This window comes from Anguilla rostrata, chromosome 8 (assembly GCF_018555375.3).
Source record: "Anguilla rostrata isolate EN2019 chromosome 8, ASM1855537v3, whole genome shotgun sequence".
Classification (NCBI taxonomy): Eukaryota; Metazoa; Chordata; class Actinopteri; order Anguilliformes; family Anguillidae; genus Anguilla; species Anguilla rostrata.
The window spans coordinates 21,336,456-21,359,653 of NC_057940.1; the positions used below are offsets into that span (position 1 = coordinate 21,336,456).

Here is a 23,198-nt window from a genome sequence, read left to right on the forward strand (position 1 = left end):
ACCAAAATACCGGGTCATTTACAGAAGCCTTTTTGTGGGCATAGCCACACATAGACTGGATACTGACTTGGAACAGAATTATTATTTTTTTTGCGTACCCAGTGTGGCAAAATCCCTTTTTGTTTGGCAAATTCATCCTTATTTTAACATGACATAAGACATAAGTTTTATTTGCCATTTGCTCAGGTACAGATGTACAAGGGCATTGGAATTCTTGTGCGGATCTCTCAGTCAAGTATGAAAAAGAGAGTACCATGACGGCGCACTGTGGGGAGCGCCATCATGAAATTCGTGATACAATAAGACTGCAAGGTTTCATTTGAATTCACTCAAAAAATGGCTACGACCAAGGAGAGATAGATTTTTCAGATGTGATATAGTAATAACAAGACCAGGTTAAAACCTAGTATATAGCTGGACCTAACACGTGATCCAGCCGACCAATGGTGTAACTCAGTCAGTCAGTCACTCACAGACATTGGTATTTGTAGGGCTGGCCCCGCTGTTGCGGTCCAGCCAAAGATGGGCATATCTTTTCATCTAGCTTTTCACCTCAATTTAAAACACAGAACTGCAACTGTTGGCCCGTGCCAACACTCATCCCAGTCCTCCTTTAGACAGTGGACAACCACAAACGATTGCTGAATCGTATGTAACCAGCTGACCGTCTTTCACCAACTGAACTGCCACTGTTAATACGCGGAAGGACCCTACCGACTAGCCAAGTCACTGGTGAGCAAGGCGGTTGGGGTTTCCACACCAACTGAATTCCGACACAATGGCCAGTCACGGGTCCACCTGTGGGACTGCTAGCCTCTGCTTGCTCTGGTAGTCCAAATACGACTCGACCAATAGGGAACGTCGTTGCCCTCTGTACTCACGTCTCAATGGGATGAACCACTTGAGAGCACAAATGTGCCTCTTTCCACCAAAAAATGATCTTGACTTTGTATGGACTCAGTGTAGGCAGCTGCGTAAGGATGACTCCAGGCCACATGACTGCAGTGAAATGACCAAAGGACTCATTCAACTGGGACAAAACAGAAGCACAGCGCCAACAAAAACATCTCTGCTTTACTAACAACGCTGCTTAACTGAAGGCTAATTGTAAATGTCCCCATGACCATCATAGATTTAATGGTCAACACTCCCTAGAATTGAAAACCATTGAACATATGGTGTTTGATGAAATTTGATCTGACTAAAGACCCAATGCCCACTAATCACCTCAAATTAAAGAGGTGGCTTCAATAAATAAATGTTTTGTTTCCAAACATCCCCTATTTTGAAGAAAATGCGTGGGAACAAATTTCAGTAAGTGAAAAGATCAAATTGTGATCGTCAAAGTGGGGGAAAAAAACTCTTTCAAGGGCTCTAACATCAGAAGCTGATTACAGATTATAACCCACTGTCCTGCTGTGCATTTATCTTCACTGATCCTGATAAGACTTCATTACTATTGAGAGTGCTGTGAACTCAAAGGGATGCATTGAATGGCTTAAAAACTGCCAGTCTACGCCAGCATGGTTAATACCGAATCTCTGGAGAGACTCAGAGCACAAGATTAATAATAGCAGAGCGTTTCGCTGCAAGAAAACTCACTGAACCAAGCGCACAAGCATCTTCTGAAATATTTCTTGTGGGTGGGGGGGGGAAAGGGGGAGGGGGGGATGTTGCTTAAAAAGTGTGTTCAATTTCATCCAGGACCTCGTAGGTGCAAACCGTGTCCAGGAGTCCCCATAAGGCAACACGCCACTGGCCACGGATTTGTCAGGGAAAGAATGGTTTCACTCGACAGGATTTTCAGCACCTCTCTGCGTAAACAGGACTGGTCAGGCCAATGAGGGGTCAGTAGTCTGTCTTCACCTGCCTTATGTTAAATGTAGTACTCCACCACAGTGACTGCACAGCTCAGCTGGTGGAGTATGGGGTATTAAAAAAAAAAAGACTTCAGCATACTTGGTGAACAATCTCGCAAACATTAATAAACCTGGTGACATCTGAGGAGCATATTACTAAATCCATCAATCAATAAGGCAACCAGAATAGGATAAACAGCGAACTGAGTATTGTAAACAAGCAGTTGGATTGTCAAAATGTTTGGGTTTTTCTGCTGATCCAGAACCAGATTCAATAGAAGAATCCCATCCAGCACGCAATAAGGAGGTACTGAGCTGCTGCTAGCACAGAAATTGATGTTTTCACCTGAACATAAAGAACACTGACAATTCTAATGATCTGATGAGAATATGATTATTATATGAGTATGATCATTGTTATTCAAAATCATAATTAATAGGAGGACCATTAATGCACCACTTTGTTGTTGTTGGGGCACTATTAGCTACACACCACACATGGAAAATGTGAGACGCACTGTAATTGCAAAAATGGTGGACCTGCAAATTCTACATCAGTTTGTTCCGGTACAAGTGTCATTTGGACCTTTATCGGAAAAAAGGCTATCACATGATTGTGTACTTTGGCACATTGTTTTGCACATGCGTACAACCAAGTTACTGGTATGTTAGTTAACTTTGTAGCCTTTGTAGCCTCGAGTCGCTGGCTACCTGGTTAGCTTGATAACCAAGTAAGTAGAGTAGTTGCTGAAATGTTAATTTTCTTTCGCTAAGAATTTAGCTTGCAGTATTTTAGCCAGCAGGCTAATAAAGGTTAATAATGTTCAACACAGATCCTATGTGAATAAACACACAGTTAGGCATACTTAGCCTTGTATCCAATAAAGTAGTCGATACGTCCAAATGACACCTGAAACGGAAACAGACTGATGCAGGGTTTGCAGGTCCACCATTTATGCAATTACACACACAACATTTCTGTGCACACATCCTTGAGCACACATCCAGAGTTTCCTCTGTCAGAAACTGTAATTTTGGGGGACAAACTTCAAGAAGATAATGTTTGTAACTATTTTAGGTCATTTTGAGACATTGATGCTTGTTAAATATGGTTTAAATAGTTGCAACATTAGATTAGCCTGTAACCAGCTGTAAATGTTCCAGTAGTGAAGGGAAAATGGAGCTTTAAAATGAAGGCAGCAGTTTGCACATGAGCAAGACCATACAATTCAGTTTCAACTCATGCTTTCAACTCATGTAATTTCCAGCATGCTAGTACATGCTACTAGAATGTATGTGGCTGTAATCCATCATTAGACAAATCAAATGCAATAAAAGTAGCCTCAGCTAAACAGACATTCAATGGTTTCGCAATTTCATGTAGCCTATGAATCTCCTAATGTGTATTAGTAGGTACTACTTTTCTGACTCACTGTCATGTGTCAGAGAGAGAGAGAGATGGTACAAGGCATTGAGCAGGGAAGCAAATCTTGAAAGTTAAGACAGAATACAATCGACAATAGTAATCCTCATTTTGGCTAACTTGCACATATTAACAGTTGGTACTAGTCTTGTGACATGTTTCCGTCTGGTGGGTTCACAGCAAAGACAGGGAGGGACAGAGAGAGTACAAGATGATGTTGACAGGGAAGGAGAAAGTGCCATGGAGCTGGGTGAGAAAGCAGCAGTTTTTGAAAGGTAAAAGGACAGTCACACAAAAGTACATGAAAGTAACTAAGATCAAAAGAAACTGGAATCTATGATTTTGATAGTCAATAATGGCAGCCAAATTTGCTCAGCTTCCTGCAGAGTCTGTTATCCTTGAATTACATGTTTAAACAATCTAAATTGGGTATAATATCATATCACTTTGAATAATTTTATCAGAGGACACTACCAAGGGAATCTGATATTCCCTGTTATTTTATTCCCTTTGTTATACTGAAAGCCAATGTTTTTTTTAATCATCCTATGTCTTTAAACACTATAAATAAGTAAATAAACTATTCTCTGGACCATTGACTCAATATCTAGACTTGTCCTCATATTACAATACATAGATTTTTCAGGTTAATTTGGTCAACATGCTACTTTATTTCAGCATAGACAGGAGCAGAGCCATAATTACCCATAGGCTACCATGCTGATCCGATGTTTACTGTCCTAATATTGAACCAGTAGCTGCTATGGCTACCATCATATAGTTACCAGCTGAATGCTTTTCAATATATATTCAATATATTCAACATATATTCAACATACATACATATATATATATATATATATATATATATATATATATATATATATATATAATATATATATAAAATATAAAAATGACCAAGTTCTCAATTAAGTGTTCCTTCTATTTGGAACCAATTATGGAATTATACTATGGACACAGCTATTTTTTAAATTAGTATTGCATAAATGTGAAACCCAGCGACACAATAAATAAAGATTTCACAGCAGGTGTTGGAGATGGGCCCATTTTATGCTGTGTTTGCAGTTTACAGTGCTGTTAATATGTAAAGACTAGAAACTGACGTATTGAAAGTGTGCATCTTGCGGTCTAAAAGGACACCTCACCCATTTGCAACACCACATCACCTTGGGAAAAGTCCCTTGATTGCATTTCAGCAGTACTTTCATCACTTAGGACAGAATGCACTGACCAATCAAGCAGCAACAAGGGACTTAATTAGCACTAGAAATAAATCAGGAAGTCCAGGAGGGACTTACTTAATGCCAAAAAAAAAACAAAAACTTCCAGTTCACCGGCCCACCAGAATGATGCACTAGCATCTCAGATATCATTTCAAGCACCAGAAAAATTTATAGGAATAATTTGAGCAAGTTGTTTGCCTGGAGAAGCTTAGAAAATGTTGAGAAATTATTTTCCATTTTGACCGGCGGTCATTTTTCACAGTAAGGTGGTCACCAACAAACATAACACAGACACACATTTACCATTTGACCAGTTGCCCAATGCCAGAACATGCGTGCTTACTACATCTGCATAGTGCACAGGAAAACAATTTCAACATGCTTCTTATTCCATCTCCACCATTTTTGGCTTTTCGAGCATGTGTGGAATGCATGCAGAGTGCAAGCAACAAAGCGCAGTGTGAAAATACGACTAGCCAACGTCCGTGTCCCCACGCCCATCTGCGGCCGGACGAGTTGAGCATGTCGGGGCCTTGCGGAAGACAAGACCGTGCCAGGGCCATTAGCAGTTAAAAAGCAGCAAACTGTCTGCACAGCTCTGAGGCTTGCCCCTTAAAATGGGCATAAGAAAATGGTATATTCTGTGAAGAAGAAATGCTGCACCAATTCTACAGACAGTTTTGGGGCCCTGGTGCCTTATATCTCAAACTCATTTATTTATTTTTTTTAAATTTTTTATTTAACCTTCATTTTACCAGGAGAGTCCCATTGAGATGAGAATCTCTTTTACAAGGGAGACCTGGCCAAGAGGGCAGCTCAGTTAAAAGATATTACAAGGAGAAACCGCACATTAAAATAAAATACAATACAGTACAAAGCAGACACAACAACAGACACAGCAGACAAACCCATATAAAAATATCTTTGTGGTAAATGCATTTCGTACCCAGATATAAAATTCAAAATGAGACACAAACCGTGCTCATTTTCAGACAAGATTGTGGATATTAAACCTTGATCATTGAGTACTGTAAACTAAGGGATGGACTGCTTTTTTGATGGACTATCGTGGCCTGAAGGAAAAACCAGTAGGCCGCATGAAATGAAGAACATGTCGAATCCTTGGTCTGCATGTCATTACATATTCACTGAAATGACATTCATGGAGCACATTACCAAGCTAAAAGCACAGAAGCAGACATGAGACACTCTTCAGGGCATCATTAAATCCACCTCAGGCAATAAATTCTACCTTTCATGGGAACAAATAACAATATAAGCATATGGCATAAAGGCCTGCAGTATTATATTATTTTATACCGACCACAACATTCTCATTCTCTAAGAATGGCCTGGGATCAAAATAGGTTGCATTGTGATGATAAAGTAATAAAAAAAAAACCTCTTAAGTTCGGCAGCCAGTATAAGCAAGATCCCTTTAGAGATCTGCCAAAAACACAAGACAGTCCACTTGGTTAGAGGAAAGTGCTGCGCATTTTATTTCCAATGTTTCCTGCTGAAGAAAAACACACTCTACTTGATGAGAAGAGCCTGACATGCTTGCATATTTGTGCTAGCAGTATAATAGTTTTCCACCACACAAAACAATTCCAGTCAACGGGTAGTGAGGTTTTCCATACGTCATCATCTCTTGCTGCAGAAAATCAATCAGCTATACTTATTTATTTCTTTATTTTTATTCAAAACCTGATTGGTTATGCACCAGTTGAAAAAATGGTTATTCAAAAGCAAGAGATATTTTTGAAATATGGACAATGTTTTCAGTGCAAGACTGCATATTGTTCATAAACTAATGAGTCCATGACATTCAAAAAATGCCATTAGACCTTTTGCACTCCAAAAAGAAAAAAAGTCTCTCCAAACTTGCAACAGAGAAGCTCACTGTAGAACTACCATTCATATTTCTAGACATGAGCTAATTCAATATTCAAAAATAAAACTGAAAGTGAAGTTCCAGTGCTCAGAATTCTGAAGGTTATGCTAAAATGCTCAGAACTCAGAACACTAACTTTAGTTTCAACCATTCAAATATCATAAAGTAAACAGGATTTCATAACATTATTTTCCCCCAACACCAGTGTCTCAAAAAACACAATTATAAAAACTTGCCTGTAGCTGACAACTTGTATTTTAAAAACAGCTACCTGGCATACAGTCTCTAAACTGAAAACATTACAAACTAAAAGTTTGTATACTGTAAGACTAGTCTGCAGAGAAACTGAAAATGACTGACCATGAAAACAACTATAGCGAGGCAATACTGACTGTGAGTCCAAGGAAGGGAAGGGTGACTCCAGCCAAGCCATAAAAGCATGAAATGCGGGAACAGTGAAGAGGGAACACTAAAGAGAGAACATCAATCTGTCGATGAGAAAGCAGCATTTTTCCCAGCTCAATTTAAACTGCTCCTAGCGCTGTTCATTAATGAAGGCATCCATCTGCACCGAGTGACACATTAAAACACGTTTTGTACAGAAGGTGTAATTCCAGTTTTTAATCAGCGGAAAGCGAGACTCATTTCTGTATGATGTGCACTTTCTGCATCAATTATAATACAAGAGAATCTATTCATTGCTTAAAAAGAAGCAGGAAAAGGACAGATTGCTCCTGAGGTCGTACCCTGTTCAGCTGACTGGTCAATCTGTAAAACTGAGGTTTGGATCGGCTATGTGCTGCAATTAATCAAGACCCGCTGCACCCAATCAACTATTGCTATGTAGTCGTGCTAACTTATGTGAACAGAATGTTCACTATAAACAGAATGTTCAACGGGCTTGTGCATTTATTTGCTAAAATGATAAACCCTAACAAACCATAGCCATGCATTATACCATCTCAACACCCTCTTGGTCAATCATTATCCAGTATTTATTTATTTATTATTTTCACATCATTTACAATATATTTTTTATTCATATTTCTTGACATTCTGAAAGTTTTTTTTTTTTTCATATTTTAACACTCCAATGAACAAAGGGGACTTTCAACAGCTAGTTAGCTACATCTGCGTCATAGAACTCAAAACTGAACAAAATTACATTTTTTTTTAGTTCTCCTAGACCTGTGACAGGTCTTAGTGCATTCCAGTTATAATGGAGGTCAGTGGTCTGTCTAAATTTAAGGTTAGTTTCCCTGACCCAGACAGAATTAATGATGGAACAATGTAAACCAGACCAAGTACAAGTTCACCAGTCAAGGCATGACATGTGTATGAAAATGAGCACAGGTTGTTCGAACTTCGAGAATCCTGCATTGTGAACGAACCGTCCTCATTATTGTTGAAAGTGTTCATCGCCACTATTCATGCCACTAGCAAGCCTGTGTGTGTGGTGGTGGGGCGGGGGGGAACGTTCCGTACAGCCAACATGTAGCAGTTTTTACAGTGAATACAAGGTAATCCACCCCAACAAGTCACCCACAGGCAAGAATACCCTGCTGAGAAAAGCTTACTGCAATGCACAGCTTAATAAGTAAAGAGCAGGAGCATGTTGCTGTATTAAAGCGCTACTTCACTTTCGGCAATGGAGGGGAGGCCATTTTGGGATGCAGGATGCATCCCATTCGCCTTGGGGCATGCCTACTATATTTACATGCAAAGTCACAGTAGGTCTCTGCTGTCTCTCAGATGAGCACCAAAGGCTAGGCTGGTAAGCAAGGTCTGAAAAATAATTTTCTATATGAGTGACCCCTTAGGATGAACAGTCCCTATTAATAGTGAAAAGGAACTAAGTCCTCAGAGCCATCTGGACAAAGAAGGTAATGAATTCAGGCTGTGAAAGTGGTCGGCGGCGAACAGGTCCTGTGCTCAAGTTCGCACTCGTTTGGGAAGAGTTTTAAGACATTCTTCTCGGCACCCCACAAGGTCCAACTTCCTGGATACCCGGAGTAATCTACTGAAAAGTTTTGTCTTCCTGTAAGGAACAATTTTATCCTTTCTATCACCACAGGCAGGGTGTTTGGCTGAAGCACCGGCAAGTTTGCGAAGCAGGGCCCAATAATAAATAAGGGATTCCAATTGTGGCAGGAACGCTCCATTGATCAAAAGGCATTTAATCACTGCACCCCGAAGTACCCTAAAGAAATACAAGCAGCTTGCTCATGCTTTTGAATAATGAGCTCATTTCTAATTTAGGGTGAGATTTTGCCTGATGAAGCTACTTTTGGCAGAACCCCAGTGGTTTGTGGAGGAGAACTCTGAAGTGATGCCGAATGCTTGCCCTGGACTTCGAGCCGTCTAGCTGCAGCAGAGCCACAGTGGGCTCCCCAGACTAATTCCTCTAATTAACCATTTTCCTCACATACTTCCAAGCCTTCCACATTGATTTTTCCAGAAATAACCCCAAAACAGCACAAAGCACAGGTGAGACTGCGCAGCAGTGGAATCATATCTTTCCACCATTATCAGATTGCTTTTTTTACGGCAATCATAAATGTTGGATCATTGGAAGGACTTTCTGTAAGCATAGTTTACATTCACGAAAATAGAAAGACACCATCCTCAATCAGCCCGCACCCCCAGCAGCAGTCCTAGGCATAGAAAATACAGTCAGTTGCCTAGGGAGAAAATAAATTTGTAATTTAATCATTTAAATATTTATCCCTCTGTTTGTAATTATATTTTCATATTTTTATTACTTAAATTGTTATGAATATTTAGGTAAAATGGCTACCAGATAGGCTAGGACCACCAATGCTCATCTCCAGGAGAAACACCTCACCGAAATACCTTGTACCATGGACAAATACAACATCACCACTCAATTGACCGTGTAGACTGGATGTCAGGTTAAACGGCCAAAAAGAATAAATTAAGAAGCTGTTCAGAACATGCATTTGTCTGCCGGGATGACATCATACATTCCGCAGCTGACACTTACAATCACACTCACCAAGTGACTTACCAAGGCTGGAAGGCGATGGATTCTTTGTGTTGTGTCCAAAACATGTCCTCCTGAAGTAGCCTACTAGTCAGCGCTTGTCCTTGCACAGATGAGACCGAGTTATTCCTACAAACACAGAATGGGAAGCACTTGAACCACTGTCTAATCCTCAACTACCACCAAGAGCATTACACTAATAAATATTACACACACACATCCAGCAGTATTTGGACAGTGACACAATTTTTTTTCATTTTGGCTCTGCACTCCAGCACACTAGATATGAAATGAAATAATGAATATGATGTTAAAGGCATAATATGCAAGATTTTTACTGTGAAAATATTATAAAACAATTATGCTCAGTCATTGCTATCATATTCTGGCAAACTGTATATCGCTGTTGTTGTTGTTGTACAAGAACAAAAGAAAACGTGTATAGATTGGCCACTACAGTGGTTTGCTTATAATGCATTTGTAAATATGCATGCTTATGTTACAGAATTTTGCCATGCTTCCAGGCAGGCTACAGCAGACTGAAACCCACTGGTGTGGTGCTAGCAGTGGCTAGCGTAGGTGAGTTCCATCATCACAAAAGTAAAGCTAGCTACCCCATAATGGAGGGAATGGGGGGGGGGGGGGGAGAGTGAGTTTGCTATATTTTTGTGCTCTATTGGATTGAGATCTCGGAACTGTGTGGGCCACTGGCAGTAAACCAGCTTGAGATGACGCAAGGTTTGTGACATAGTGCACTATCCTGCTTGAATTATTCCTTTGAAAAAGGCTGGATTGTGGCCATAAAGAGATGCTCATGGACAACAACAATGCTTAGGCATGCGCTGGCATTCAAATGACGCTCATTTGGTATTAAGGGGCCAAATGTGTGCCAAGGAAACATTCCCCACAACATTACACCACCAGCAGCAGCCTGCACCATTGACACAAGGCAGAATGGATCCATGGATTCATGCTGTTCATGCCCAATTCTGACCCTACCATCTGTATTTTGCAGGAAATGGGGGAACACAACACAGCACATTTCTGTAAAATGGCAAAACATGCACACATGTCAATACTATGAAATAAAAACTGATAGTATGTACTTATGTCCCATATTGATCTTTTGATCTCAAATCCAAATGCCTTACGTGTATAGCAAATATAACAACTTTCAATTTTTTTCCACACTGATCAAACACAAATGACAAAATACCACAAAAGTAATTGAAACACATTTCAAATACACACAATTAAAATACTGCCCATCTCTGCCAGTGAGTATGTGTGTGAGTGACAGTACACATACACCCTGTGCCTTCACCTCAGTGGCACGCAATGTTGCTCTGAGGAGAGTAAACCCGCCTCCAAGTAAGAGGAAGTGTGCCCTGTCCTGATAAATAAAATAACATGCATGTGCCTCACTTACATTGGAAAGTCCTTCCACTGAGTAAGAACCACTTTGAAAGACCTGACTTTGTTAGCCTTACACCTGACCACTGGCAATACTGTATACTGGAAACAATGATGGCACGCTGTTGCTCCATCAACACTGGTTAGCCTGCATGGCCTTCAGTGATCACTCAGGGAGTGCACTTTTATATTGAGCCCAAACTCTCTTAGACACGTGCGCCACAGGACAGAGATAGACAAATAGCCATTTATCTCTTTTTGAAAACTGAACTCCCTGTGGATGGGAACAACTCACAACACACAGTGGCTGGAATCACTTAAGATCTTACTACTGAATTATTAGTACAATTAGTTGAAACCATTGATGGGTAGCTTAAAATTGGTACACTAACTAGCTGGTACAGCCAAGAAAAGCTCAAAGTGACTTGACTAATACTGTATACTGTTCTATTCAACAACACCATGTTGTCATGCAAGATGTTTCTGTGCTGCTGTTCTACTAGCCTTTTTATTTGCATTAATCTGTACATCTGCCAGATAAGATTGCATACTAAACATGCAACACAATCTATAATGTATTGTGTAAAGTTTACTGCAGTATTAATTTGAAAAAAGTTCATTATTTCAACTTAAGACAAGGTTTACAGAATAGACAAACGCACACAAACTCCAAGATCCACCAACTACTATAGCACTGCCTTCCTTTTTTGTGTGAAAAACCTTGCATTTAATGCCTTAAAACAGGACTCCAGTAAAAGAGGCAGTACCATCTGGCTCCATCAAGTGTTTAACAATCTGTCATATTTTACAGTTCAGCAACCTTGGACCTGGAGTGTTTGAGAAGATAGATTATGGTCCATCCAGACAAAGCACTACTAAACAGGTTAAAATGCTAGGCTAAGTGAACTCAGGTGACCCGGTGTTAATCGTATTCAGTATTTCACTGAGACCAAGAGCACCTGCAAGACTCTGGCACTCAACACTTTTTTGTCCCCATATTAATATACACTTCACATGCATTTTATTTTATTAGTGAACACTTGGGCACTTAGTGCACCATGTTTTTACATTACATACAGATTAGACTTGGGTGGAGAGTTTTTACTGCTTCTTAAAATAGCCTTTGAAAAGTTTTTTTTTTTTTTTTAAATCTGGAATTCAGCAAGATTTCAAATTTTCATTATTTTAATACCAGAGATGGTTGCATAAGAGAACTTGAAGCTGATCTCAATCATTTGCCGATTACAAATTTTTTTGTGCCTTTGGGCGTACACTATCGTACACTATTACAAAGGCGACACCCAGTGGTTAATATACAAATTGCACGCATTTACCAGTCAAAGCCAGTTGAAAACCAAAGTAAACAAGGAGCTCAAACCGGTGTGTTATTCAATGTGTAGACCTGCTGCAGAAATCAGGAGACGTTCATTGATAGTGGGTTTATGAAAAAAGATGATTTCTAATCCTAATTAGTCACACACCGAAATAATGCGACATTTACTTGCACAACGCATTAAAACGTCGATAAATCCCCTTGGATATCTGCAATCTTTTTGATTCGCAGACAAGTGCTTACCATTTCAACAGCAAGGCCGAGTGGCCGACTAATTAGTGTTGTTGTGAGTTTCAAAAAAATAAACCATAAAGTTCAACATTTAGTATCTTACACAAGTATAGGCCACATTATGAAACAACCGACCGTAGAAATTAAAATCAAGCGACAAGTAGTTCATGTCTAAGAAAATCCCATCTATAGCTTGTCAACACAATCAATTTTCAATCGAATATTTTGTCGGGTGTCTGTCTTTCGCGCTGCGCACTGGAACGAACATTATTATAGTACCCTGTTGAAGATTCAAATGAAAATGGGAACAGTGGGGTTTTATGTAGATTCCTAAGCAGCCACACCAGGTAAATTTGTAACCTCGTGAAAATTGTATGGTGCCAATTAAACCAATTAAGAACTATAGAAAAGTAGATCATGGTATGCAGAAACGGTGGGCATACGTATTAAAACCAAAATCGTAACATTATAATTTGGAAACATATAGCCTACAAGAGGTTGGTATTATTTATAATTAAAATGTATAAATGCATACATAACTTTTTAAAACCCTTTTTGCTTGATGTATTCCACTTCAGTGCATCTGAAAATGAGTAATGATGTTGCAAAAAAGAGGGGGAAAGCACCCGGTGAGAGAAAGACGACTAAAAGAAAAGCCAAAAGAAGGGAGACTTACGCGGTGTATATCTACAAAGTCCTGAAGCAGGTACGCTGCGATGGCGTAAAAAATCAGTGGAGTGCTTCCCGGATCGACCTTGCAGGGCCTGCATGGCCTGTTATGTGTACTTGAACTTGTTTGTCATTAAATAACCCACAATTTCATATTCTTGTCATTTTCCCCACTGTCTGGCATGTCTGAAAGGTTCACCCAGACACCGGTATCTCGAGCAGAGCAATGAGCATAATGAACTCCTTCGTCAACGACGTCTTCGAGCGGATAGCGACAGAAGCTTCCCGACTGACCCAGTATAACAAGCGGTCCACCATCACCAGCCGTGAAGTGCAGACAGCCGTCCGCCTTCTGCTACCCGGAGAGCTCGCGAAACACGCCGTCTCTGAGGGTACCAAGGCGGTCACTAAATACACCAGTTCAAAGTGAAACTTTAATTCCTCCGGAAATTGAGACACTTTATATGTATTCAGTGCGTCAAATGAAAAATGCTGCACAGGTTCACTATAGTATGCATATAAATCCGTACTAATAGACCTACTTCCCAATATTACTATCAGTAGATCTGTGCAAAATGTCACGCAGAATATTATTTGACGACCTCGGATGTATCCATTTGACTCGACGCATTTTGTGGGGCATTGTGGCAGGGCACTGCAAGAAGTGCATTTTGTTTTGGCCATGTTTATTTTGTTAAATAAATATGCGTGCACAGTACTGCCTCAGTGGATTGATTGTGAAATGCGAACACCTCTCCTGGTACATTTTACATAAAAAAATATCGCTTTAATGCGTTATATTCGCATACTCCAAGAACCGTTTAGCCAGTGGTTTTACCATTCAGGTAAAAATATTTGAAGAAACTACAAATTAAGACGTGCATATTCCATTTAGTATAAAAAAATAAATAAAAGTAGAGATTTCATATACAAATGTACTAAACAAAACCGTTGTACTTAACACAGGAGTGTTGCATTGTGTAATGAATGGCTACAAAATAGTTCATGAGTAGTGTACTCAAAATGGGTATTTCAATCAAGTGTTAACCTTCCCATTGCATGTTACTGTATAGGTACATTAATGTCAGAAACATTACTTTGCAAGCTTCCTAGCTACTGTTACTTCTGGTTTCACACTGGTTTTTTTATTATTTTTCAAAGGTTCTCAAATGCATGCTTTGTGCAACATGATGTTGTAATGGCATTGGTCTGGACACTTATGGAGCAGCTTCCCCTGAACTTTATAACACACCAGTCTAATTACTTTGGAGACATGAGACATGATACACAAACTGTTTAGTGGACCCTGGTATTTCTGCAGTGTCTGAGGTGGTCACACTTAGTTGCATTCCTCCTCACAGGTTCCATGGTGTTAGGAGACCCATATACTAGAACCAGTGCTAGCTGGGTAGTATAGCGCTGTGTATAATACAAATATATTCTGCTTTTGCAGCCCAAGCATCTGTCAGCATATATCACCACAGCATATTTTCCCATCCTGAAGTTCCATCATGAGCTGCTGTTAAGTGTTGGTGTCCAGTTGGTCTTTTGTGTGGAATCAGGTGGAAACTGTTCTGATTCAGTACATTGCCACAAACTTACAGGTCCTTTTGTGGTGTAATATCAATGAGCTATCAGCAAAATCCTTTTTATACAGAAATGTCTGGGCAGGAATTACTTGCTATGGCCTTGCTTATTGTCAGCTGCAGTGATGTGTGTAGTCCCTTGGTAAAGGCTTTGTCGAAAGGCTGGGCTGTGTACTCCATGTCTGTGAGGAAAAAATGATTGAACTAATGAGGTCTTGCTGGAGGGGAAAACCAAATGAGCAGGCCCTAGAGTTTTGATGGCCATAAACAAGAGTTGCTATTGTGGCCCTAAAGTGAGTCTCCACCACACCTATCCCTGTCCGTGATCACAATATCCCTTCTGCCAGTCTGTCATCGCATTCTCCCCCCCCCCCCTCTTCCGGTCTGAATGCACAATCACACACACACATCCCCACCCCCAGCACGCTTTATGCACTCATAACCCCATCCCCTAAATCTCCCTCTGGACCCACCAATCTTCCTCCATACCCCACCCCCCATTTTTATCTGATGATGTTTGCTGGAGGAAAGCACAATTTGTGACTTCCCTCAGTGTCAATGTGCAGTTGAAGGACATCTCCCACCCACATGGCCAGCTGTTCTCTGTCGTGCTGCCTCAACAGCAGAGAGTGTCATTTTATATGAGTTAAATCTCTTACTTGATTTTGGGGGATTCAGGCTCATTCTAGCCTAATATTTCCCATTTTTCTGTAAAGCAAATGTGACATGTCACTAGAATAGGACTATACAAATTGCATAAAATTGGAAACAATTCATACATTGATAAAATAATTCTTAGAACAGAGTATTTCATCAATGTTTTTTGTGACAAATTGTGCTGTCCTTTTGTTTATTTGAGTGAGTTCTACTGGTTAAACCAAGTTAAATAAAAGTAATTTGTTCTTCCTGCAAAATGATTAGGGATTCACCTCAGCTGTACAAACCTCACGGTTATGGACTGACCAAGTCAGCCAAACAGGTATAAACCAGAGACTATAAAATAATGGTAAAACAGTCAATGTCACCTTCCATTCAGAAACACAGAGGAGATCAACCTTTCCCAGGATATGGTGGTAACACAAGCAATAGAACACCAATGGTGATTGGAGGATGCTTTCTGGCTAATTTATGGTTAATACCTAAAGGGAGTGTATCATATAAAAATAATGCAACTGCTATGTATGTATATGATTGTGCAAATGATTCAATTTCTTAAAATAGCTTTCTGTCAAAATTACAAGCATTTCAAGGTATCAAATGACAAAGGGCAGCATTATATTATAGCCATCTCCACTACAGATACAGTAATGCAACCAGACTCATCCCATATAACTTATGGTGGTAAGTTGTCATGACTTGCTAAATGTCACACCATAATCCAAGGCACTTCGCACATTTTACACTGAGGCATTCATGTCATTCATATACATATCTTAGATATGTGAATACTGGAGAAGTATCATTACTAGGGCCATGAATTTGTCTCTACAATGTGACCTGCAGGTATTTAAATTTGTATTTCAATAGTTATCCTGAAGGAGTGCTGATGTGGTGACCAACAACCCAGGATCAGCCTTAGGAACCCCAAAGAATGAGATGGCACCAGCAGGTCCAACAAGTAACAATTTATTGCCCAAAATGCACACATAGGGAGAGCACCTCCTGAGCAGTTCAAGAGAACTCTGAGGAAACAGATACATCCATTTGGCAACAAACATGTTGGGCACACTCATAGAATGTATACACTAATTACTTCTCACCATGGTGATCTTCAAACACAACTCTTCACTGACAACCTCACCTGGCCTTGAAGTGGCCAGATGAGGTAGCGAATAGGATAGAATTCAAAGAATGATAGCAAAGATTAGGTCATGACCCCTATGGCCATTGGACCACACACACACACATATAGTGCCAGACGGGCTGGTTTGAGTATTTCAGAAACTGTTGATCTACCGGGATTTTCACAGAGAACCATCTCTAGAGTTTACAGAGAATGGTCCAAAAAAGAGAAAATATCCAGTGAGCGTCAGTTCTCTGGTTGAAAATGCCTTGTTGGTGGCAGAGGTCAGAGGAGAATGGCCAGACTGGTTCAAGCTGATAGAAAGGCAGTAACAGTAATTCAAATAACCACTCGTTACAACCGAGGTATGCAGAAGAGCATCTCTGAACACACACCACGTCAAACTTTGAAGCAGATGGGCTACAGCAGCAGAAGACCACACCGGGTGCTACTCCTGTCACCTAATGAAGTGGCCGGTGAGTGTGTATATATATATATGACATTTATGTACCTGTTTACCATTCAGAACATCTACAAGGCATTCCCTCACTTTCCATCGAGCCTACTCCCCCCTACTGGGAATCCAGGCCCACTGCAGCGGTGAGGCTCCCACTTCCACCGGAACGCCAGAACCATTCCGTCAGCATGACTGCGAGCCCCAGCTATGCCACATCAGGTCCCTATAGGCCAGGGGTGGCCAACCCAGGTCCTGGAGAGCCGCAGGGTCGGCTGGCTTTTGTTTTTACTCGGCACTTAATTGATCAATTAAAGCAGTTGATTACACAGTTAACTCACCTCACCTGGTTTCTTTTGTCTAAGTGGTTGTTCTGTTTAAGGTGAAAACAAAAACCAGCAGACCCTGCGGCTCCCCAGGACCAGGGTTGGACACCCCTGCTATAGGCACTCCAATGGCACAGTTAAGTGCAGTGGTCTCCAATCCTGGTCCTGGAGAGCTACAGGGTCTGCTGGTTTTTGTTTTCACCTTAAAGTCAGCACCCAATTGAGACCCAAGACACCAGGTGAGTTGAGTTAACTGTGTAATCAACTGCTCTAATTAATTCATGAAGTGCAGTCACCATGAAAACCAGCAGACCCTGTAGTTCTCCAGGACCACGGTTGGAGACCACTGCCTTAATCATTCATTACTCTGAGTGTAAATGCTTTGGGCTAACAGAACATTTATATTATTAAGTTATTCCTTGAAATAGTTAGGAAATTTTTTTATAATTTCTCTTCATTTTTTGATTTATGAGTATGAGAATAGGCTGTCACATGCAGAATTTTGTCAATGAAAATGCCATATTGTTTTACAGGCCAGGATAATGGGGTTATACAGTGGTAAAACCATGGTAGCATTGCAATGTTTAGTTGCCAGTTTATTTTTTATTCTCCGTTTTATTGTAATGTTTAATTATATTTGTAGACCCATTCAATCGCTGCACTGCCTTTCATCAATGCACGAGCTGCACACGAGCGCGCTCATCCTCTGAAATACGGGCAGCCAGCCATTGCTTCTAAATTGCACTGCAGTCGGCCAGCTGAGCTGCCACAGCTGCTGCACCAGCAGGCTGTACAACTACTGCAGCTGCTGCAGCCAGATCGGAAGCCACTCGACCGAAGGAGTAGTTTTCATATTATAATGACGCCCTCCCTCCCAGCCGCGGTCAGCACTAGCATGGTCCAAAGTCGATCTGAACAATAGTGGTCATACTGTCCCATGCGAAACGGTCGTGAGCGACCCACAAGAGGATAAAGTTGTATTTATCTGAACTTCCTCCAGCGCACGCGTCATTTTTCACACCAATAAGAAAACAGACAGACACTCAAGAAAGTACGTAGTACCTGAATAATGAAGAGTTACTGTAATACGATGTATTAACAGTCGGTTTCAACAGTCGGCAATCGGCAGCCTAGAGACATGCGCACCTGTGAATGACATCATGATGTGCATTTTGCCATCGATGGGGATTTAAGGTGGGTGGAGAGGGACATACATCATGCACACATCAAATGAAACAACTATTGTACTTTTGCTCTTTTCAAATATTTGCGCGACAGTTGGCTAACACACGAAATCGCAATCTTCCTGAAAGCACCTGGAATCTTCCTTCGTCACCGTTCTTTACGGTGCATTGCAGTCAGTCTTCTCATATTTGTTCCAACTCCCTTTATAATTGTTTTCCTTAGACATTACTATGGGTGGTTCACATCATGAAGCGCTCCACCGAAAACTTTGTGCGCTTGTCAGATCGTTCATAGCTGACGTGGATTGTCCTTGGCTTGCTTAGTTTCGTTGCCGTTAAACTGATAGCATCACCCAGGTGAAGGCTGGCCTTTTGTCTGATAATTTAGAAAAGAGGAACGCCATCAAATGTGATCTTCTTATGCCTCAGTGCGTGCTGTATAATGAGAGTAATTGGCTGTATTTATTCCCCAGCACGTGTCACTGGCTGAGGGGGTCCAGCAGTAATACACCGTGGGTCATAAATATTCAAAGTAAGAATGAATTGCAGCTTTTCAGTGCTTTCCACTAGAGGGCAGTCACAAGTCAAACACAGGAGTGCTACAAAGCTTGATTTAAAAAATCAGTTAGGAGATAAATTGCCTGAATTCTGCTTCTCTGTCTGTCACTTCTAGCATAGATATAATATAGATTTTTTTTTAAATATTTGCACTGCCATATTTTTAATTGATACATACATACATTACTGTTCCCAAGATGTTGCTAAAATCTTTAGTCCTTGAATGATCTTAGACAGAATTATATGAAACAACAGTCAATGTAGTATACATATTAATAAATTATATTCATAATTCAATGACAATAATATCAGTAATTCAGAATTCTGGCAGATTTCTCATTCAAACATCCTCTTACAGACCCATTGGTTTTACATGTTTTTTGTGTGTACTGTGTGTGTTCCATCTAAATTCTTTTTTCACACATTATTTTCCCCCAATATGGAGTAATTCAGCGATTCTACTTTTTCACTGGCCTGAAAGGTAGGCCTATATCCTTTGTCTTCTGACAATTTTCACGTTAATTACCAGAAAATCAATTTAAATAATACATTTATTTTCTATACAATTTTTTTTTCTATTTATAATGTGTATTATAAAATAGAAATTGAACGGTTGTAATAAACATTAAAAGTTCAACAACCTCAATTGCAGTGCTGAAGATATTCCACTAGGTGGTAGCATTGTACAGGCTTTTTATATTAATGGTGCTATCTGATTGTATTTCTCATGCAAAGGTGTTAGAATGAAAGGTGACAATTACAGTGGCCATTTTCAGGAAGGAGTGGATATGTGCACATAATGTGCAGATCACGTTGGTGTGACAATTACAAAATGAAAAATTAATAATAATGCAATTATTATATAGAAAGCAATATCAGGACTATTGTGTTTTATTCTATTTAGTAATTACATTATTTTATATTACCTCCATTTAATGGACACTCTTATCCAGTAAATAAGGTTTAAAAGAGCAGCAGTAACTACAAATAAGAATAATTACATTACATTACACTGCGTTCATTCATCCAAGCAATATTAGAGAACATAAGTGGATTTACATGATTCATAGTGCCAGACCTAGAAAACAACATTCCCAGGCCAGAAAACTAAGCTAGGCAAGAACTAATCTATTCATAACAAGCCCTTTGAAGGAAAATCTAAAGATACATAACATTAACTACTACGCAAGGTAAGAATATCTGAAAATGAGCAACAATTCTGCTGTCCTGATCACCATTGAAAGTTTGAGTGCAGACAGCCATCGTGACTAGACGGAGTCCAACTTGCATAAATGCATAACCTCAGGTGTAATAGCTGGTTTGTGGTGTGCATTGCAACCGGACTATGGTATCCTGTTCAGTAGCGTTCTGAAGAGAAACTGCCTGCTCATGTTGTGTTAAACAACTAACATCCCAGCATGGGATTCTGTTGTTTGTAATTAACTCAGAAACTACACATCACCGAGCTGAATATCAGTCTGAGAGCCGTGACAGAAGGATCTTGCTAATCAACAGGTCCGGTTCTGTGAAAACACCAAGCAAGAGGAAACTTAGACTTCAAATAAGATGTTAAGAGACCGCGTGTTAAAAAGAGCGACTCTTGTACCACAGTAGTTTAAAGGTTCGTCGACAGGAGCGACGGGGTTGCCTATAAAGGATAACGCGTTAATTTGAACACCATGAGGCGCCGGTTTGTCCATAGTGACATGAAAAAGTTTGGACCGCGTGAAATTGCAGTCCGGGAACTCTGACGGGCACCCACAGTACATATCTTAGAGGAATTATAATACCAAGGCCCTTAAGCAGTCTTAGTGAATGGGGAAATCTCCGAAGGCGATCAGAAAGAGGGTACCGTATGGCTATAGTTAGTAAAGGTAAAAACATTTCAAGACATCAGTAAATATTTAGTGTCACAGAGAAAGTATATTAACAATAAATAGATAAAAATAAATAAGATCACAGTATGAGATCAAACCAGTACGAGTAGCAGCTTCGCACCGGCAATTAGGAACAGGCAGGACGCCACGGAGATTCAACCAGTCAAGGCATTCAGTTCCACAGTTCCCAAAAACACAAGTTTGGATACTGCCAACAACCCAGTCGTTCCATTCTCCTCGACCAGCTAGTTAGCAAAGCCAAGACAGTGGAAACTCACTCGCTAAATAGACCGCTGACGGCCTACAGTTCAGCGATTGGAGACGTAGCCTACTCACCAAGCAGGCCCGATGGAGTTGGTTGGAGGGGTGCCGGTAGAGGGCCAGCTGCGGGCAGATGGACAGGAGCACAGGCAAGCAGGTAGAGACGCAAGACAGGGAATCCGAGGCAGTAGCCGCCATCTGGGTGCAGAAGCAGCAGCATCGTAACAAGAAGGACCAGAAAGGACCGGAGCAACGCTTAGGCAGCAATACGAAGTGATTTACGAAGTGATGATACAGGAGTGCAGTGTTGCGGGTACGCTAGGCCGGGAAAGGCCGGTGATCAGAAACAGTCATGTGTCGGCGGAGAAGGCGGGTAGGTCTCGAATCCGGGGAGGACAGCAGGGGGCTGGCGGCGGCCAGAGGTGCTGCAGTCGGGGTGCAGAGCAGGCAGCAAGTGGGGGGTAGGAGGGCTTTGTCAAAACTGATCAAACGCGATTTGGAAACTTGGTAGTGTTCCTGCAATAAATAAAAATATGAAGAAGACACGAGTGATGCGACAAAGTACATAAAACGGAAACTTAAAACACTTAGTAGACGTAATGAAGACTAATAAAGCAAAGGACCGATACAAGAAGAGAGAAGGGAGAGCAGCGGCATCCAGATGCGCCAGCGTGCGCTCAACCGGAAGGGAGCATAGAGATGCTTTAAAGTTCACTGATAGTTCACTTTCTGGGGGACTGGTATTATTTCAGTTTTAGTGTATGTTTTTGATTGGCCAATACAGTTTTCTGTGTGGTTAAGAATATTTTAAATGTGAGTTTATCAACTAGCTAGCTGAAGTTTCCATACTCTGCTAAGGTTATGTAGAGAATGGGTGACAGCAGCAACTCCTATCTCCTGGTTTCTGCTGAGGCAGGTATGAGTTTACATTACATTACAGGCATTTAGCATTTGGGTAGTTAAGCTGCAAGATTTTGGAATGAGATAGCTAGCTAAGCTAACTCATAGGTTCATTGCACCAGAATTGTATCCCCCTGGTACTTTTCAAATGTTCAGTGTTCACTGGATGAGCTTGTTTTATGTTCACAGCAAAACTGAAAAAGTGTGCAGCCTGAAATTAGCTCATCGACCAACACTGATGGGGGGTTTTGGGTGGCTAGAGATATTGTATTTTTTGTGTGTGACACAAGTATAGTCTGGTTTGACCTATAATAGAACGCTGATTGGCTGTTTCTCCCAGTTACTTTATAAAGCAGGTTATAATTACATTTGCGCATGCTGGATGTACTCAGATGGACTACAATCCTTCAACATCCTTTACACATCTGCAGTCAAGGTTATTTTATGAAAAAACTAAATTCTTTCACAACTTCAATATGTAGCTCAGACTGTTGGAGTAAACAGCCATTCAGCCTTCCCTGAGATATACTCAGCCACTTAAATCATCCACCATAACAAGCACATTGAAATTGAATGGCACATGGCTAGTTAAGGAACTTGTGTGGAATGTAGTTATGTGTCCTGTTGTCTGTGACAAACGTAAACCATGCCAGTGGGTCCTGTCTTGTGATAGATAGCATTGGCCAGGGAGGGGAGATTTTCTGTTGACATGGTAGCTCCTTCTTTAAGTGTTACACATATCAATGTACGGTAGGTAGGTGGATGGGTGGGTGGGTGTCTGGGTAGGTAGGTGGGTGGCTAGTTAGATTAGTAGCCCTAGTGTGGTACTGTTGTAATATGACTGTAATCCATCCCTCTTTGCCTGGTTCAATACATCTGTTTGGACAAGTACTTCCTTCACAATGTCACTAAACTGCAGTATGAGCAGAAACAATATGCCTTTAATTTTACATAAAATTTAATTTCCATCTGTTTTCATTACTTGGTTCTCAGTCATTTTGTATGGATTACCTGTGTGGATTTTGTGTGGAATCCCTTTCCAAGAGACCAAAAGCAACCTGTATTTGTCAATTCTCTAATAAAGCCTGAATATGCATATAATGATCCTGTGGTATTTAACTGCCTAGATAATAAGATTTGCGTCGCATGATATAGCTAATCTTTTGATTAAATTCTGTATAGATTTAGTGCTAATTTAA

At 40.5% G+C, this 23,198-nt stretch overlaps 1 protein-coding gene and 1 long non-coding RNA gene across 4 annotated transcripts in view; one reads left to right on the plus strand and one right to left on the minus strand.

Moving 5' to 3' along the window:
• LOC135261105 (uncharacterized) overlaps positions 1-21,792 on the minus strand; it is a 42,237-nt gene extending 20,445 nt beyond the window's left edge. Inside the window, exons 1-2 of one of the 3 annotated variants that reach the window (XR_010331831.1) lie at positions 21,175-21,791; positions 9,449-9,553 (exon numbers count right to left, since the gene is read on the minus strand). This is a non-coding gene — a long non-coding RNA (uncharacterized LOC135261105). Of the gene's footprint in view, positions 1-9,448; positions 9,554-12,413; positions 12,677-21,174 lie in introns of those variants that run through there. The other 2 variants (XR_010331832.1, XR_010331833.1) reach the window with 2 other exon arrangements.
• Positions 12,749-13,788, plus strand: zgc:92591 (uncharacterized protein LOC436997 homolog). Its single transcript, XM_064347027.1, has 3 exons — positions 12,749-12,898; positions 12,980-13,107; positions 13,264-13,788. Exons 2-3 carry the CDS (start codon positions 12,991-12,993, stop codon positions 13,498-13,500), a joined length of 354 nt encoding a protein of 117 aa, XP_064203097.1. The 5' UTR covers positions 12,749-12,898; positions 12,980-12,990; the 3' UTR covers positions 13,501-13,788.
• Positions 21,793-23,198: the final 1,406 nt, after the last annotated feature.

Coding starts and splice junctions, on each gene's coding strand:
- zgc:92591 (XM_064347027.1), top strand. CDS start 12,991: ATGAGTAATGATGTTGCAAAAAAGAGGGGGAAAGCACCCGGTGAGAGA. Junction 13,108..13,263: donor TCTACAAAGTCCTGAAGCAG/GTACGCTGCGAT, acceptor CATGTCTGAAAG/GTTCACCCAGACACCGGTAT.